This window comes from Microcaecilia unicolor, chromosome 9 (assembly GCF_901765095.1).
Source record: "Microcaecilia unicolor chromosome 9, aMicUni1.1, whole genome shotgun sequence".
NCBI lineage: Eukaryota > Metazoa > Chordata > Amphibia > Gymnophiona > Siphonopidae > Microcaecilia > Microcaecilia unicolor.
Genome location: NC_044039.1, coordinates 67877802 through 67897161, shown reverse-complemented (window position 1 = coordinate 67897161; position 19360 = coordinate 67877802). Strand labels below are relative to the sequence as shown.

Genomic DNA, 19360 nt, shown 5'->3' with positions numbered 1-19360 from the left:
CCCTTCTTTCCTCCTTGGCCCGCCCTCATCTGATGTAAGTTACCTACGTAAGTTACTTACATCAGACGAGGGCGGGCCAGGGAGGAAAGAAGGGAAGTCCCGAAGCCAAGCGATCAGCTGTTGCCTTCTGCGGCCAGTGCAGTGCCTTCACACGGGGGTGAGAGGCACTGTGAAGGCCCGGTGGCAGATGGAGGGGGCGGGTGGAGGGGGGAGCGGCGGCGGCGGCGACTACCTCAGGGGGGGCGGCAGGGGCGGGGCCACAGGGGTGCAGAGGATGGCGGGGAAGCTGTCATTTCGAGAGGAGAAGCGGCAGCGACCTCGGGGGGGGGGGCTGCGAAAAGCTCTTTCAATGCAGGGGGAGGGGGGAGGGGCGGCGGCGACCTCGGGCGGGGGGGCGAAGGCCAGGGCCGTGCCAACACGGTAAGCGGGGTAAGCATGGCAGGGGGGCGCCTCCCTCTGGGGGGCGCCGCCGCACCATGCTCACCTTGCTCGCCCTCCCGCTCCCATTGTTCAACTGCCTGCCCTCTTCTCTCCCCCCAACATCACTTTTCTTTTTAAATTTACCTCCGTGGCGGTCCAGCAGCGCAGCGTCAGTGAAGGAGGCGGCGCTCCCGACGTCTCTAGCCTACCCTTCGCTGTGTTCCGCCTTCTTCTGACGTCATTTCCTTGACGTCAGAAGAAGGCGGAACACAGCGAAGGGAAGGCTAGAGACGTCGGGAGAGCCGCCTCCTTCACTGACGCTGCGCTGCTGGACCGCCACGGAGGTAAATTTAACAAGAAAAAAAAGAAAAGGGATGTTGGGGGAGAGAAGAGGGCGGGCAGTTGAACAATGGGAGTGGGAGGGCAGGGGAGAGAGGAGCATGGATGCGAAGGGGGGGGAAGAGGGCTGGGACATGGGAGCGGGAGGGCAGGGGAGAGATGAGCATGGATGCGAAGGGGGAGGGGAGAAGAGGGCGGGCCAGGCCAACTGGGACATGATGGGAACGGGAGGACAGGGGAGAGAGGAGCATGGATGTGGGGGGGGGGGTCATGGAAGGGAGAGAGGGGAATTGCTGGATAGGGATGAATGGAGGGGACAGAGGAGCATGGATGGGAGGGCAGGGCTCAGGGAGAGAGGGGAATTGCTGGATAGGAATGAATGGAGGGGGCAGGGGACACAGGAGCATGGATGGGAGGGCAGGGCTCAGGGAGAGAGGAGAAATTGCTGGACATAGAGGGGAGGGAAGAGAGATGAAGGAGATGAAATGAGGGAAAAGGAAGAGAGGAGAAAAACTGCACATGGATGAAGAAAATAGGCAGAAGCTGAGGACCAGAAATGAAGAAGAAAGGAAAAAAGGAAAGAAATAAATGGAAAGGAAGCCCTGGAAACGGAGTTAAGAGGACAGATAGCAGCAGAATCAGATACTGGGCCAGCATGATCAGAAAAAGAATGTCACCAGACAACAAAGGTAGAAAAAAAATCATTTTATTTTCATTTTAGTGTTTGGAATATGTCCACTTTGAGAATTTACATCTGCTATCTTATTTTGCAATGTATAGCAATTTGTTTCTAAGAAAATTGCTGACAATTCCTGTCAGTGTGGCAAGTGGTGAGCCATCATTTTCACGGGGGGGGGGGGGGGGGGGGGGGGGGGGAGGGGTGCCGCCGCCGCCGCCAACTGATAGTCTGCAGGGGGGCGCCAGAGACCCTAGGCACGGCCCTGGCGAAGACCATCTATAAAGGCGGTCCATAAAGACCATCCATAAGCACGTTGTTTTTTTTTTGTTTGTTTTATTTTTTGACGTCCTTGGCATGCGCAGAGCAGCCAGCATAACGCTTGGCTGCTCTGCGCATGCTCTACCGGCTGATTCTCCGACCGTTTTACGAGGGATTAGAGAATGCTTTCCCTTTCTTTGATGCATTGCCGTTCCCTATCGATTTGCTATGGAATTCAGTAGGGAACAGCTCTAACGACGACTTTAGTGCATCTGGCTGTTAGTTTCTTCCTAAACACCATATAAATTCTTGTCTCTCTAATATGAATGGGAAGAGTGGAGGAATGGCCTAGTGGTTAGGGTGGTGGACTTTGGTCCTGGGGAACTAAGGAACTGAGTTCAATTCCCACTTCAGGCACAGGCAGCTCCTTGTGACTCTGGGCAAGTCTCTTAACCTTCCATTGCCCCAGGTACAAATAAGTACCTATATACAATATGTAAGCCGTATTGAGCCTGCCATGAGTGGGAAAGCGCGGGGTACAAATGTAACAAAAAATATTCCAAAATGTGGTCGCCTAGTAAGGTAAAGATAATTCAAGTAAGCACTTATATCTTACTCCTGGTACTGGTAGAAAACGTAACAGGAAATGGTTTTGCAGTTGTTTGGTCTTCTTGACTTTAACTGTTTTCTGAAGCAAACAACCACTCAGAGCCTCTTAACTACTGCTTGACTACACTGTAAACTCCAGAAAGCAAGGTCTGTCTCTTATATGTGTCTGTACAGTGCTGTGTACATCTCGTAGTGCTACATAAAATGATTAATATTAGATGAGGGAATAGTACAAACACTGCAGACTTGCTGATTTCTGAGAGGTTAATGAACACTAATGATCTGACATAGGCGCCCCGTATAAGAGGCTTGGGGAGGCTAAGCCTCCCCAGCCCAACCATTACCTTCCCCTGCCTCCTTCTCAAATTGGTGCAGGAAAGAAGTTCGTCGTCAGAACAATTACAAAACCTCCCCCTGTAACTGAGATGCACTTCCTGCTGCCTTTCCGTTCCGGTGGCAGAGCCTCGCTGTGACTGTGAGCCTGCCTGAGTGTTGCAGCACATGGCTCCACTATTTACAGTCAGTTACCGACCGAGACAGGGAGGGAGGGAGCAGAGGCAGCAGATCGAGCAAGTGCCGAAGAAGCAGGTAAATGTTGAGGGGGAGGAGTATTTGGGTCTCTTATTTATTGCTTTGCTTAACTGAGGGAGGGGGGGGGGCAAGACACTGGGGCAATGTTGGATTGGGGCAGAGAGAGAGAGAGAGAGAGGGTTTATAAGTCAAAATAAAAATAAATGTTTTGTTTCATTCAGATCCTTTTGTTTAAACATAACTAAATGGTCTATAAGCCCCTAATGCAGTCCATTGGTTTTCTTATGTTTTGCTTTTGCTGAACAGGGAGGAGGGGCAAGACAGTGGGGCAATGTTGGATTTGGGCAGAGAGAGAGAGGGTGTATAAGTCAAAATAAAAATAATATTTTGTTTCATGCAGATCTCTTTTGTTTAAATAACTAAATGGACTGTAAGCCCCTAATGCAGTCCATTGGTTTTCTTATATTTTGCCGTTGCTGAACAGGGAGGAGGGGCAAGACAGTGGGGCAATGTTGGATTGGGGCAGAGAGAGAGAGAGAGAGAGAGAGGGTTTATAAGTGAAAATAAAAATAAATATTTTGTTTCATGCAGATCTCTTTTGTTTAAAAATAACTAAATGGGCTATAAGCCCCTAATGCAGTCCATTTTGTTCTTGTGATGACTTATACTGTGCCAAAATTGAAAACTCTTATCTCTGTCTGGTCATTAATAAAAGAGCTCGTTGTGAACGCTATCCACCCTAAAAGGCTGTTTGTGCAGTGTTTTGCGGTTGAAGGATTGTGTGTTGGCCTTACTGAAGTGACATCAACACTTTAATTTAATTTTAGTTTGTTTGTCATAACATCAGACATGATTTTAGAATATTTTGGAGGATATGATGTTGAATTGTTCCATAGATGTGTATGTGATTTAGTGATGGTAAGTGCTTGAAATAATTGAGTTTAAAATATGATATGTCATTTATGATATATAAATCCATTTTTACATGCACATAGAAGCATTTCTTTTTTTTTTATTTGTGAATCTTTTTTATTAATACATCAGAGTGACAAAATCATGGAGATTAATTCTCCTATAAATATCTAATACAACAACAATCCAACTGCGTCAACAATCATAAATAGTGTAATTGTTAGAATCTGTAAGTGGTTCAAAGTTTTTCTGAGCATGTACACCGAGAGGAGGGCATTATGACTGCAATGATGTGTGCATAATTATCAGGTAACCTGAGATAGCTAGAGCTAAAAGCCATTTCATTGGCTGATGGTTCCAACAGTAGTTTCAAAGAAGTTTAGCTGACTGTTTAGTGTTTTAAGAGCTGGTAAGTGAAAATCTGATTGCTTTTTTTTAATGTTTGTTTTTATATAAAACCAGTGGTGTGCTGGAGCCGGCTCGCTCCAGCTCGCAAGATCTGGTTGTTAAATTTTGCCCGGACTTGCGAGCCGGTTGTTGGAAAGGGCGAGCTGGCTCTCCCTTCCTCCGCCCTCCGGATCTGGTCCCTCACCGATCCTACCTTGACCATCGAATTCTTTGGGGCAGGCAGTGTTGCCTGCCCGCTGCTATCGCTGACTCTTCCCCGCTGCTTGTTTGTGCTTTAAAAATGGCCGCCGAGACTTCCAGAGGCGGCCTTGCGAGACTTCTGTAAGTCTTGGCGGCCATTTTGAAGCGCGATCGGGCGGCGGAGAAAAGTCAGCGATGGCAGCGGGCAGGCAACACTGCCTGCCCTGAAGAATTTGATGGCCAAGGTAGGGTCGGTGAGGGACCGGATCGGGAGGGAGGGAGGGAGGAAGCAGGCGAATTTGCGGAACAAGTTGGGAGGGTGAGGCAGGGGAGAGAAGGGAGCTGCTGGTGCATACAGGGCAGGGGAGAGGAGGGTCACTGCTGGACATGGGTGGATGGAGGGCAGGGGAGAGAAGGGTCGCTGGCCATGGGTGGATGGAGGGCAGGGGAGAGGAGGGTCGCTGGCCATGGGTGGATGGAGGGCAGGGGAGAGAAGGGGAGAGAGAATAAATGCTGGACATGGATGGAGGGGAGGAAAGAGTGAGGAAGGAGATGAGATAAGGGAAAAGGAAGAGAGGAGAAAAACTGCACATGGATGAAGAAAATAGGCAGAAGCTGAGGACCAGAAATGAGGAGGAAAGGAAAAAATAAATGGAAAGGAAGCCCTGGAAACGGAGTTAAGAGGACAGATAGCAGCAGAATCGGATACTGGGCCAGCGTGATCAGAAAAATAGTCACCAGACAACAAAGGTAGAAAAAATCATTTTATTTTCATTATAGTGTTTGGAATATGTTCCCTTTGAGAATCAGGTGCTCAACATTAAAAGTTTATATTTATTTACTTATTTATGGCATTTTATCCCACATTAAACATGAATTAGATTGGAACCTGGGATCATTTAATTTTTTTTTTCCTGGTGAGAGTAATGCATTGCCCCCCCCCCCCCCCCCCCCCCACCGGCTAAGCCAGCTCTGCAATTTTGGGGGGCGCAGAGGTGGACGGGGGGGCGCAGAGATGGACGGGGGGGGGGGGGGTGCGCAGTGGTGGACGGGGGGGGGGGGGGGGGGTGCCGAGGTGGACCGGGGAGAGATCCTGTTGTTAAAAATTTACCAGCACACCACTGTATAAAACATTCTCCTTGGATAGGAAGAGTAAAGAGTTTGTGATATGTGAAAATACATTTTGCTTTAATGAAATTGCTAAACTTTAGAGTCAATGCTAGCGATCATTTTCACAGTTAAAAATCATAAAAAATTATTTGCGATCAAGTATTTTGCAAGAAAGGCTTGTAAGCCTTGCCATGATTGCTATTGGGAATGATATATGTGCCCAGTTAGATATCAAAGATTTAATTACCAATTTCGTGAACATGAAAGCACGAAAGGCTAAGTGGCTGTAAACCCTTTATTTGTACAGCAATCCCACAAAGATGCACTCCATCTTTCAGCTCCTATTTCCTTTGCATCTTGTGCCACACGGGGGGGGGGGGGGGGGGGGGCGCCAACTGACAGTCTGCAGAGGGGCGCTAGAGACCCTTGGCACGGCCCTGCCAAGAGGCCACTGTCTTATTCCCTTTCCCCCCTGGAAACCCCGGTTCTTGTGTTAGCCAAGCATAAGTTGATCTACTCTGCGAGCCCCTTAGTTTCATTTTAAGACGACCCCAAAGGATGAATAAATGAGAGATAAAGGGATTTAAGGTCAGAGTTTTATATGTATGTTCTGGGATAGACCCCCAAAGCAGTGCATCCAGCCTCCCTTCCTGTACAAATATCTGCTCTAGCCATGTCACCGGTGAAAGGTCTACTCTACTCCATACTTCAATTTGCCTCAGTTGTGCTGCCCAGTAATACCAAGTGATATTAGGGACTCCCCTTCCTCCCTGTTTCACCGTGCCCCACATTATTTTCCTGGACAATCTAGCCGGATGCCCTCCCCAGATAAATTCCCCTAGTTCCGTCTGCATTTTCTGCAACTCCCCTTTAGGGACCCTAATTGGTAGCGTTTGAAATAAAAATAACAGTCGGGGTAGTATATTCATCTTAACCGCCGCTATGTGGCCCCACCAGGACAGCCATCCCTCCTGCCATTTATTTAAATCTCTTCTAATTGCTGCAGTAAGTGGTACATAATTCAACTGATATAATATATTAAGGTCTCGTGGTATATGTATGCCCAGATATCGAAAGCTTCTGCCTGTCCATCAGAGGGTATATCTCCTTCCTAACTGTTCTATCTCCTGATTATTTACTGTTATCCCCATAAGTTCAGATTTATCAAACTTTACTCTAAATCCAGACAGATTTCCAAATACTTTCAATTCTTTTATAAGCACCGGCAGCGTCTCTAGTGGGGATCCTATATAAAATAATAAATCGTCCGCAAATAATGCTATTTTATGTATCCTACCTCCCATTCGGACCCCCTTGATTTCCTTTAGAGCCCGAATTCGCTGGGCCAAGGGTTCAATTGAAATGGCAAACAGTAAAGGGGATAAAGGACACCCCTGCTTCGCCCCCCGTTGGATGCTAAATGGAGTCAACCACCCCCCATTAACCTTGATCCTCGCCTTCGGATATTCATATAACCCTTTCACCCACCCTACAAATGGTCTACCCAATCCCATTTCCAACATTACTTCCCATAAATATTCCCATTCAACCCTATCGAACGCCTTTTCGGCGTCCACTGTTAGCAATGTCATGGAATCTCCCCTCCTCTGCGCTCCCCACACCAAGTTAAGGGTTCTTCTAATGTTGTCTGCTACCTGTCTGTGTCTGATGAATCCAGATTGATCATCGTGGATAAGGGATGGCAAAATCCCACTTAACCTATCCGCCATGATTTAGGCTAATATCTTAACATCTATATTCAGCAGGGCTATCGGTCTATAGGACCCACATAACGTAGGATCTCTTCCGGGTTTCAACAATACCGATATCCCTGCTTCCTCATACTGTTCGGGAGGCCTTTCTCCACAAAGCATGCGTTACCCAACCGCACTAGAAGAGGTCCTAGCGCTTGTTGAAAGATTTTATAATATTTGGCAGTGAATCCGTCTAGCCCTGGGGACTTCCCCCCCTTCAAGCCCCTAATAACCCCTAACACTTCCTTCAACGTAATTGTGGCCTCAATCTCCCATCTCTGTTTAGCAGTCACCCTCTGTAGGCCTAATCCCTGTGTATAAGCCCTAATTTCCTCTACCGACGCTGTGGATTCTTTTTTATACAGGGTTTTATAAAAATTCATAAATTGTTCCCTAATTCCCCCATCTTGGTGAAATAGAGAATCTTTGGGGCCCTTAATTTTGTTGATCGTATTTTTAACCCTTCTATCCTGCAAACCCCTAGCTAGCAAGTTCCCAGCTTTATTGCTAAACTCAAAGAATCTCTGTTGCATTAATTGCCTATGATATTCCATGGTTTTCATCTGGATCATTTGTAGTTCTGCTCGCCATTTTTTTAGCTCTAGGAGTTGTTGTGATCCCCCCTCCCTTTGATGCAATGCTTCCAGTCTTGTCAGTTGCCTATGGACTTCCAGTTCCCGCGCTATCCTCAACTTCTTCTTATACGCCCCTTTCTTAATTAATACCCCCCTCACTACAGCTTTCAGGGCGTCCCATAATATACCCTCCGATACTTCCCCGGTGTCATTTAGTTCCAAATAGTCCGTAATGGATCTTCTGATATCTTGACAATCTCTCTCTCCATCTAATAGGGATTCATTAAGTCTCCAAACTTGCCCCTTCCCTTGCTGCTCCAACCCTTCTAGAGTGATCCATACCGCAGCGTGATCAGAGGCATGTATATTCTCAATCTCTGCTGCTTTTATTTCTCCCCATACATTCCGGCTACCCCAAATTGCATCAATTCTGGCATATGTCCCCTGTACATGAGCATAATGTGTATATTGCATCCCCCCTCCTTCAACTTTTACCTTCATTTCCCCTTATGTCAATATCCATATTCAACCCCTCTACCACCCCATCTATTACACCTACTACCTTCAATGAGAAACTTATGTTAAGTACACACTTAGTCCAGTTTAAATTCAGGTGCCATCTTCATTACTTGCTGCTTCCCTCTCACCTCGCGGCGAGAGACGATTTTTCCTTCCTTCAACCAGCTGCCATCCAGTCTGCCCTTTTCTCTCGGAGCTGCGCTGAGATTGTTGTCTCGTCTCCTCCATTCTCGGGATATCTGTGCATCCCATCTCTTTTAGAATTTTCCACGCTCCTTGAGGTGTTTGAAGACGTCGGGTGATGTTTCCCACCGTTACTTGCAGCCCAAACGGGAACAGCCACCGATAGCGTAATCCAGACTTTTGTAGATAGTTAGTTATATCCTTAAAGTCTCTTCTGCGCTGTAACGTTTTCCTGGCTGTCCTGAAAATTCCGGACTTTGACTGTCTTCCAAGTATTATCACCCATTTCTCGCGCCCTTCTCCACACCTTCTCTTTGACTGGGAATCGGAGGAAGCAAGCCACTATGTCCCTGGGCAGCCCATTCCTGGGTGAGCCCAGGCTTCTGTGCGCCCGTTCCAATTCGACTGGCTCACTCTCCTCACTTTCCCCTGCATTAGATTCCTGCTTTAGCAGAAAGGCACAGATTTCTTTCACCACCTTCTCTGAGTCTTTATATTGATCCTCCTCAGGGATGCCACGGAATCGCAAGTTGCACCTTCTTGTCTGGTTCTCTAGATCTTCCATCATTGCGTCCATATCTGCCCTTGCCTGTTGCTCGACTTTTAGAGCTCCCTGGAGATCTCGCACCTCTATCAAGATTGCCTCTATTTTCTCTTCGTTCTCTCCTAGCCGGTTTCCAATCTCCTTAACTTCTTCACACAGCTCTGCTACAGCAGTTTGTATGCTGCGTCTAGTTGTCACCATTTCCGTTTTCACATCTTTGAACCACTGGATAAAGTCGCTTTTGCTGATCTCATCTTCGTTCTCCATCTGTTCCTCGGGGTCCGGGTCCGATTCACTTTCCTCGGTCGCCATCTTGGCTCCTCGTGATTGGAGCACTGCTCCCTTACTAGCGCTCGGAGCTGCCGATGCAAACTTGAATTTCACCAGCTTTTTCTTTGCGGCCATACCTCCGGAGCACTTTCGCTTGCGATAGAGGATATTTTCTTCAGTGTGACGCGAGGGATGTCTCACTTTTGCCCTAAAGTTAGTGGAGCTCGACAATCAAGCTGCCATCTCTTCAGCTGACGTCACTTCCTCTCCACATAGAAGCATTTCTTGTCAATAACCAGCAGCCCTTCCTTGGGACTCAGTCTCTTCTTCACCATGACAAAATTATATACCGAATACACTGCAAGAAAACTTTCACTTGCTAACCTTCAATCTCACTAATTAGGGTGGTGCTTGTAACTTTTCACATTTGGGATGTTGTACTTATTTTTTTTTTCTGTGTGTTGACAATTATGGATGTAAGCCCCACCCCTAACCCCACCCCCTTTAGCCTCCCCAAACAGTTGGGCCACCGACCGCCTATGAATGATCATGATCATTTCTAAAGATACTCTTCAAACCTTCCCTTAAATCATAGGCTAGCATCCTGTCTTTATTTATATTTTTAACGGTACTGCATATAAAAAAAAACAATAAAGAGCTTTCTTGCTTTCTTACAGGCATAGATGTATTGATCCTATAAGCGGGGAAGATCTTATGGGTCTTCTTAACTGGTATGGCTTACAAGAGAAGACTTGGAATACTCCAGGATATCAATAAATCTGTAGCATCAACAGAGGATAAAATAAAAGTATAGGGCATTTCCACTCAAAGCAAAACTTAATTGACTTTCAACTTTCAAAAAGGCATGGAGGAGGGGGTAACCTACAAGGAGCGGTACTAGCTATGGTACTATGTAAGCTATGGTACTATGTAACAATAGCTATGCGAGTCTTCCCTGGATGATGTTTTTGTTAAGCAAAAAGTTTTAATCTGTGTAATTTTTTTGTTTGTGATCTTTGATTATTTGATGATCTCAGGTGCTATATAGACTGAAAAAAACAAAACTGTTTTCTTAAGAGAAAAAGAAAGAATAAAATCAATTTCACACTGGCTTCTTCTACATCCTACAGTTGATGAAAGGAAGAAGTAGGAGGATGCTCTCTCTTTCCATTGTGTTACAGTGACATGAAGTACAAGGGCAGCAAATGTCACTTTCTGCAGGATGACATTTCATTAAAAAAAAGTTATTCTGGGAAACATGGAAAGAAACAAAGTAAAAACAGGTCATGGCCACCCTCACCTACCATTGTGTGACATTCCAACAGAAAGGCACTTCTGGAAACGGCAATACTGGCACTTGTTCCGATTCTTTTTCTGAATTTTACATTTACGCTCACATGTATCGTATGCCAGCTTCAGTCGAATTGTTCTTCTGAAAAAGCCCTGTAGAAGAAGTTTAGCACACTGAGATGGCAATTTTATAACAGGTCACCTAGGTTGAGAGGGCAACAAGGCACCTATTTCTAACCTATGTGTCTTAAAATACTAGCATACATGGCAGAAATCACCCAGATTGAAGCTGCAGATATTTATGCAGAAGAAAGGGGAAAGTGAATAGCACTTGATATACTGCCTTTCTGTGGGGGGTTTTTTTTTTTGCAACTACATTCAAAGGGGTTTACATATTATATACAGGTACTATTTTGTACCTGGGGCAATGAAGGGTTATGCTCAGAGTCACACGGAGCTGCAGTGGGAATTGAACCCAGTTCCCCAGGATCAAAGTCTGCTGCACTAACCACTAGGCTACTCCTCCACAAGAGAAGGTGTAAATGTTCACATGTAAATTGCAAGTCAGCTTCGCCCAAATTCCGCTTCTCCTCTTGTGTATCAAAGTAGCAAGCAAAATGTGGATGGATAAAATCTTGCATGTAGTAGAATGCATCTCACCTTGCTCAAGCTAATGCTGGCTTTGCTCAGTTCTTAAACTGAAGCACTCTCTTTAACAACTATATAGAAAGGGCTAAATTCAGTAAGTGGCACCCAAATTTGAGTGCTGGAAAAAAATAATGATCACTAAGCGCTATTCTATAAACAGTGCTCTGAGTTGGGCGCCATTTATAGAATAGTGCTTAGAACTGGGATTCGTGCCCAATTTTGGGTGCGAGGATTTAAACCAAGTGAAACTTGGTGCAAGTCTTCACGCCCAAATTAGGTGCAGATCTGATGTATTCTACAACAATGTACACAAATTCTAGGAATGCCCCTGACCATGCTCCTTCCATGGCCATGCCCCCTTTTTAGATCTGGGCTTAAAAATATACACATGTATCTTTATAGAATATTGACTAGGTAGATTCACACAGAAATGCAAATTGCTGCCAATTTGCACCAATAATTGTTAGTGGCCAATTATTGGTGCTAATTGGCATATTATTCAATTACATTACACACGCAAATTGGGCGGACACCCAAATTTGTACCCGCAATTTTCAGCGCCATTTATAGAATTTGGGGGTAAGCTTGCACAAAAGTGGGGAACAAACACTTGCAATGAACAAAGATACTTGAAAATAAATACTCAAACAAATCTCCAACAGCAACAGAAACCTAACGAGTCAAGCACCATCAAATGGCAGTAGTTTGTGGGGGGCAGCCAGTCATAAGCTGGTTGCAACTTCTATTCACAAAGCTTCTGAAAACAAAATGGGAAGCTGGTTTTCATAAAGCCTTTCTAGAAATAAATTGTATGACATCTTATAGAGTGTTATATTTAAATTCACAAGTGGGGAGGCAGTTCTGAAAGAATGTCCAAGTCAAAATTGGGACGTCTTGCTCATAATGCCCAAAACAACGTCCACCTCACAGCCATTTTTAAACAAGAAAAATGTTGGGATTTCCTGTTTGAAAATATGTGAGAATGACATTCTTGCACAGAAAACGTCAAAAATAAACAGTCCAAAATATGAACACCAAAAAAAACAGGCACAAAAACATATGTCTGGCATTTTTTCTACAAAAATGGTCACACAGAAGACCCTGCAGAACAGAGGTGCAGCCTAGTGGTGAGTGTAGTGGACTTTAAACAATGGGACCCAGGTACAAATCCTAACTTAATTCATTTATATGTTATTGTGAGCCTCCAGCCATCACACTTGCAGGTGTCTTATAAATTCAGGTACAATTGGTATTTCTAAGTTCCAGGAGAGCTCGTGTATTTGTACAGAAATAAAGTTAAAGTGGGAGCTACACCATGATCTCATTGTTCAAAGCCCACTGCACTGACCACAAGGCTACTCCTTACATTTACTTACTACTCTATTAGTAATGGTCATAATACCTGAAGTTGTCAAAGAGCTTGGTATCCACTGTCACTTTCACTTCTTAGGAGGGTGGGAGGGCCACTAACCACTGGGAGATTAAGGAGGAGTCATGCCTTCATCCCTCCAAGAATTAGCTGCTCAATCAAGGCATCTTTTGTACCCTGGATGTGACTGAAACAGGTCTATATATAAAAATGTCCTTTTTTGCCTTGGACGTTTCTGCCTGTTCCATTATCACTGAAAGATGACCTAATTTTAGGCCCTCCTAATCCCACCCACTACATGCCTCTAACACGCCCCCTTGCTATTTGGACAAACTACAGTGTAAAACATACAAATTCTGCTTTTCGAAAATCATGATTTGGGCGTTTTCAGCACACGAACATTTCTTTGGCCATTTTGAGAAGTCCATCTACTTTGAAAATGAGCACCATAGTGTTCTTAGAAATCAACATATCATACAGAAACAGAAACAGCAAAGCAATCAAAGGTAATATAAAACTCAAATCTATCAACAGTTTTAGGGGAGTTTTGGGACCCCACAGCTTCCTCCTGCGCCTCTTCGTTTCTAGCTCAATCGGAACAAGGGTCGGGATCTAGCAACAAAAGCCTTCATTTGCAATTGCCAGGGATTTACTCTCTATCTTATACTTCTCCCCCTCCCCCCATGCACCTATTCTGGTCACTGTAAACAGCCCCCGGATCATCACCAGGGCTTCTTTTAAAACCCTGCAATTGTGGGCCCTGAATTCAGCCACCCAGGTGTCACCTTGAAGCAATGAGCACAACTTCTATAGTAGCTTCACTCAATCCCAGCAGCAGAATACCTTGCTATACAGGTTTGCTCAGGGTTTAAACCACTTCATGCCTTCAGCGGCGTCAGTAGCAGAGTGTTAGCCCCCATATTACAGAAAGGCCAAAAGGGAACCTCAGGACACAGATTTTTGTGTTTTATCTTAACCAAAAGTCATAGAAGATATATAAATGTTAGCTCCATGATGCCAAAAGTGAAATTCTAGTTCCACTGATGAGACTAGCCATCTGTTGGTCTATATATAGCTCAGGATTGTTCCAATGTTTTCCTGCTAAAAATATATACCAATACATACTTAGTTTTTCTTAAATACATAGTAAGTACCAAAAGACCAAACATCCACTTTTAAAACTATTAGTGCCTATTTTTCAAAATTATCTTCATCTATCAATACAATACAGGAATAAAGGTTTTGATGTAAAAGAAGTGAGTGAATGCAAATGCCTGCCCCTATTTCCTTAAAAGAGGGGACACACATTTCCATTTATATAGTCTTACAAGATTAACTATAAATGGCTCCCTGAATAAAGGTGCTTCTGGATGGTGGAGGGTGATTTTTAAATCATTTACAATGATAAGCCAGACATATGAAAACTGTCCTCACTCAGTCCAGCTAGAAATATGTGCAGGGTTTCCCATTGTGCATACTTTTAACTGAACTGAGAGGGAAGCATTTGAGGGTGTGTTTTGTGAGGGATCAGAATATAATGTGTGCGGACTCCATTCTCTAGTAACCCAATAGCATAGGCGTAGTTTGACTGTTTCATTGGGGGGGGGGGGGGGGCAAAGAATGGGCGGAGCATATTAGCATATCATTTGCATATATACATATGCAAATGAATATGCTAATGTGGAGGAAGGAATTGAAATTTACAGGCAAAATATCACAGATGCACATTTCAAAAAGCTGACACATTTCAATTAATAAATTATGAATAAAATACTTTTATCTACCTTTGTTGTCTGATCATTTAGTTTTTCTATTCGCTTTGGTCCCAGTGTCTTCTGTTTTATGCAGTGTCTTCTTTCCAGTAGGCTTCCCTCTGCTCCCCACCCTCCCAGTCCCATCCATCTCTTGCTCCTTCCCTCTGCTGTGCCTGACCTCTCCCAATCCCATCCATCTCTTGCTCCTTCCCTCTGCTCCCCACCCCTCGCAGTCCCATCCATCTCTTGCTCCTTCCCTCTGCTCCCCACCCCTCGCAGTCCCATCCATCTCTTGCTCCTTCCTTCTGCTCCCCACCCCTCCCAGTCCCATCCATCTCTTGCTCCTTCCCTCTGCTCCCCACCCCTCCCAGTCCCATCTATCTTCTGTTCCTTCCCTCTGCTCACCATCCCTCCGTCCCATCCATCTTCTGCTCCTTCCCTCTGCTGTGCCTGACCTCTCCCAATCCCATCCATCTCCTGGTCCATCCCTCTGCTCCCCACCCCTCCCAGTACTATCCATCTTCCCTCTGCTCCCCCCCCCCCCCCCGCGAGGTCCAAGATGGTGACTCCGTTTATCCCCTCTCTTCCTCCCTCCCTCCGGCGCAGGCAACAGTCTTCAGCTTTTTCCGCGTTCCTGGCAGCGGTAGCGATGTACACTCTGCCTTCGGTCTGCCCCGGAAGCCTTCTCTTCAAGTTCCTGTTCCCACCTATGCGGGAACAGGAACTTGAAGAGAAGGCTTCAGGGCAGAGCCGAAGGCAGCGTGTACAACGCTACCGCTGCCAGGAACGCTGGAAAAGACTGCTGCCTGCGGCGGAGGGAGGGAGGAAGAGAGAGGGGTAGACGGACACGCTCCTCTCCGTCCACTACTCCGCTTGGCTTCCCTGCCCTCTCTGTCTGCGTCCCGCCTTCCTCTGACGTCAGCGGAAGGCGGGACGCAGACAGAGAGAGCAGGGAAGCCAAGCGGATGGAGAGGAGCGCGTGCGTGCATGTGTTTTGTTTTTTTTTTAACTAATGGCGCGGCGGCGCCTCGTCGTCATTTGGGGGGCATTGCCCCCCCTCGCCCCCCCAGTCTACGCCTATGCCCAATAGTCAAAGCTACTTGCCTGGGTAGAAGCACTGACTGGGGCCATCCCTGGATTTTTTATGTTTCAATCATTTTTATTGATGATTCAAAAGATTTGTTAAACAATTTGTGAAATGACATTCAATTCCAATTAACCAAACATATTCCACAATAGATGACTTCAACCCGTATCATCAGCTCTTTTATCATTTTTTCCCCCTACCCCCCCAACAATTCGTTTCACTTAATAGCAGGCTACCGGCTATACGGCCATACGGTCCAAGCTCTTATAACCCTCCAGGTTCCCCGAGCCGGTATATAATCATATACCCCCCCTTCCCCTTCCTTGATTCAATGGGAATCGTCCTGGGTTCCTTAAACCAGTCACATATTCAAGAGGGAGCTCTTGGTTCTTGGGGGCATGGAGTCCAAAAATGGTCCCCACCTCACACAAAATTTATCAAACTCTCGCGGGCCTCCTTCTCTTACCATCAGTCTCTCAGCTCGCAACAACTGTACCATCCGCATTCGCCAGTTCTGGAGTGATGGGCCCTTTGACGAAAGCCAATCTGTTAAAATAGACTTTTTGGCAATTAGAGTGGCTCGCTGCACAAAGTTTGTAAGACCTTTTGGTCGTGGAGCTCGTAGACACGGTTTCCCAAACAAAAGAAGTGGAGAGCAGGTCCACCCAGTCTTCCACATGACTGATACCTGCTGAGTCAGAGTTAGCCAAAACCTCCTCACCTCTGGGCAAGTCCAATACATGTGACTCAAGGTCGCTCCTTCCATATAACACTTGGGGCATGCCCCATCTGGGGAAACTCCCACATGAAACACCCGTCGAGGTGGCATATGCATCCTGAATGCAAACCGGTACTGCAGTTCCCAATGATCAGTCAGAGGAGACACTCTGTGCAGTGTCAACACATGCTCCTTAAACAGACTCGAGGAGATTTCTACCATCAAGTCCCTACTCCAAGCCTCTTCATATTGACTAAAATCCGGTTCCGCAATTGTGTCTTTAATATGGCGAAGATGGTACTTCAATGGGACTGTTTGTTGTGACCCCAATGAATAGGCCGATGGTAGTTCCTCTTGCACATCCTCAGCCAAGGCCTCCCAAGTAAGGCTCTTCGTATAATGCACTATGCCAATAAAGCAAAAACTCTTTGGGGCGAAGCAGCCCTTGATCTTGAAATTTCTGGAATGATTGCAACTTTCCCTCCCGAGTTAAAATCTCATGTAAGTAGATTATACCCCGGTCACTCCATTGTTTGAAAACATTGTACAGCAATCCAGGAGGAAACCCAGTGTTCCCACAGATAGGGAGCAGTGGGGTAGCCCTCGGTGAGAAGTGATGTAACCGGCAAATCCAGTTCCAAGCCCACTGTGCTTGCAGTAAGATGTTGGAGAGGCTCAGCACTGGAGAGGCCCCTCCTCTCCCATGGAGGTGACTACTAAAGTGAGTAGGCTCAAACAACTGCAATTCCATGGCAGTGGCTGAAAAATCTGTGGCGTTTCTGAACCAGTCTGACACATGTCTCATAGCACTCGCAACCACCAGATGTCTCACACTCTGCAGCACCATCCCCCCATACTCTCTCAGGACAATCATTTTCTCCAAAGGGAATCTCGGCTTCTTTCCCTTCCACAAGAACTTCCTTAGCATGCTATTTAATCATCTCTCATCCCTATTAGTGAGGTGTAGGGGTAGGGTTTGGAGCATGTATGACTAACAGGGAATAATCATCATATTATACAGTGCTATGCGCCCTGTTAGAGAGATAGGGAGACCCTGCCAGCTCTCGAGTTTCCTTGCTGTGTCCTTCAGCAACTTTTGAGTATTTACCTCATATAAACAACTTAATGAGCTAGGGATTAACACACCTAAATATTCCATTTCCATCTCCGCTTTCTGTAACGAGAAATCCTCAGGGTTGGGCTCACCAAGCTGAGTTTGCAGCCTTATAATTCTTGATTTTTCCCGATTAATTCGAAACCCCGAGAGATCACTAAAGCATTCTATTTTCTCGAGTAGGGCAGGCAGAGCCGATCTCGGGGATGTAGATATTATCAGTAAGTCATCCGCGAAGGCTAATGTCTTTACCGTCTACTCTCCCACTGTCACCCCTGCCACTCCCCCTCCCCGCTGAATACTCTGAATCAATGGCTCTATAGAGAGCACAAAGAGAAGCGGGGACAGGGGGCAGCCTTGCCTCGTACCTCTCTCTATAGGGAATTGCTGAGTTTTAGCCCCATTAACCAATACAGCTGCTTTAGGATTTGAATATAACAATTGGATAGCCCCATAGGCCCAGCCCCCCACCCCCACTTGTCTCAATACCGCAAACATGTAGTCCCAGTCCACCTTATCAAATGCTTTTTCTGCGTCCAGGCTGACCAGCATCGCCTCACAGCCTGAACACTGAACATGGGCTAGGGCCATTAACAATCGCCTTACATTAATTCCTGAGTGCCTATTACGTACGAACCCTGCCTGTTCCTGGCCAATAAGCTTTGGTAGATATTCCTGCAGCCTATTTGCCAGTAATTTTGCCAAGATCTTCACATCCACATTAATTAAAGAAATGGGTCTGAAAGAACCAGCTTGATTTTCGGGCTTCCCTGGTTTAAGCAAAGTGTTATTAGTGCCTCGTTAGCGTAGGCTGGGAACTGACCCTGCAATACTGCCTCTTCAAAGTATGAGTGTAGAGGACCCACTATGTGTGGATTTAGGATTTTATAAAATTCGCTAGGGAGGCCATCCGGGCCTGGAGCTGAATTCGTGGGTAGTGAGCTAATGATATCCTGTAGCTCCTTACCCGTGATAGGCCTATTCAGGTCCTCCACCTCCGATGCCGCAAGTGTCGGCAACCCAGCTTTCCTCAGATAGTCTACTACAGCTGTCGGGGGGTGGAGGAGGCTGTTTCTCATACAGCTCACTATAAAACTGATGAAACACCTGTTTTACTCCTTCCCTTCCGTTCTATATATGCCCTTTCCGGTCTTTCACCGCCACTATTGCTCTAGTGCCACCCCTAGGTTTAACCACCCCTGCTAACAGTGCTCCTGATTTATTCCCATACCTCTGAAATCGAAACTTCCTAATCGCTAACGCTCTAGTAGCTCTTTCATGAAGAAGGGAGTTCAATGCTATTTGGACTATTTTCATCTGCTCCCGGTTGTGGCTCGATGGAACCGCAGCAAACCGGCGCCTGGCTTTCCCAAATCTATGCTCTAAGTTGAAAATTGCCCTTGCAATCCTGCGCTCCCACTTCACAGTAAATGCTATCACTGCTCCCCTTAATACTGCTTTCGCAGCCTGCCAAAACAACAGGGGATTATCTCTATGCACTCCATTAAATCTTGAGTAGTCCTCCCAACTTTCCAGCAGATGCTGTTTAAACGCTGGATCCAAGGCCAGATATATGGGAAACCGCCACCCTCCGCCACCCATACCCAGTTCACGGTCTTCCAAATCCATCCATACCATGGAGTGGTCTGAAATTTCCTCCGGGCCAACCTCCACTGTACTCACATAGGGGAATACCCGTCTATCCACCAGGATGTAATCCAGGCGGGAAAAAGTCCCGTGGGCCCTAGAGAGGTGTATATATTCTCGCTCCTCCGGGTGTAGAATGCGCCAGGAGTCCACCACCCCTAGTGACTGCATAAATTGGGATAGAGCCCTAGTCTCAGGGCCTCCCCTGGTCACCCTCCTAGGGGAGGAGCAATCCTGCCACTAAATTGAAATCCCCCAATAAGAGCAGGGGAAGCGACCCATGAGGCCCGTACAGGGCTACTACGAGATACTCAACATGATGGAGCCAAAGGCGCACCACCACGTATCTCTCCTCCAGGTCCTTACCTACCAGCTGTGCCTTCGCTACCAGCCCCTTCCGAATTAATATTGCTACCCCACTTCTCCTACCCTCAGCCTCTGC

General features: G+C 46.3%; 1 protein-coding gene across 8 annotated transcripts in view; it reads right to left on the bottom strand.

Moving 5' to 3' along the window:
* The window catches only part of PPARA (peroxisome proliferator activated receptor alpha), a 652237-nt gene that overhangs the window by 205150 nt on the left and 427727 nt on the right, over positions 1–19360 (bottom strand). For all 8 annotated transcript variants that reach the window (XM_030213762.1, XM_030213761.1, XM_030213757.1 and 5 more), the window contains one exon: positions 10596–10734. In XM_030213762.1, the coding sequence (XP_030069622.1) occupies positions 10596–10734 (139 nt within the window). The remainder of the gene's footprint in view (positions 1–10595; positions 10735–19360) is intronic.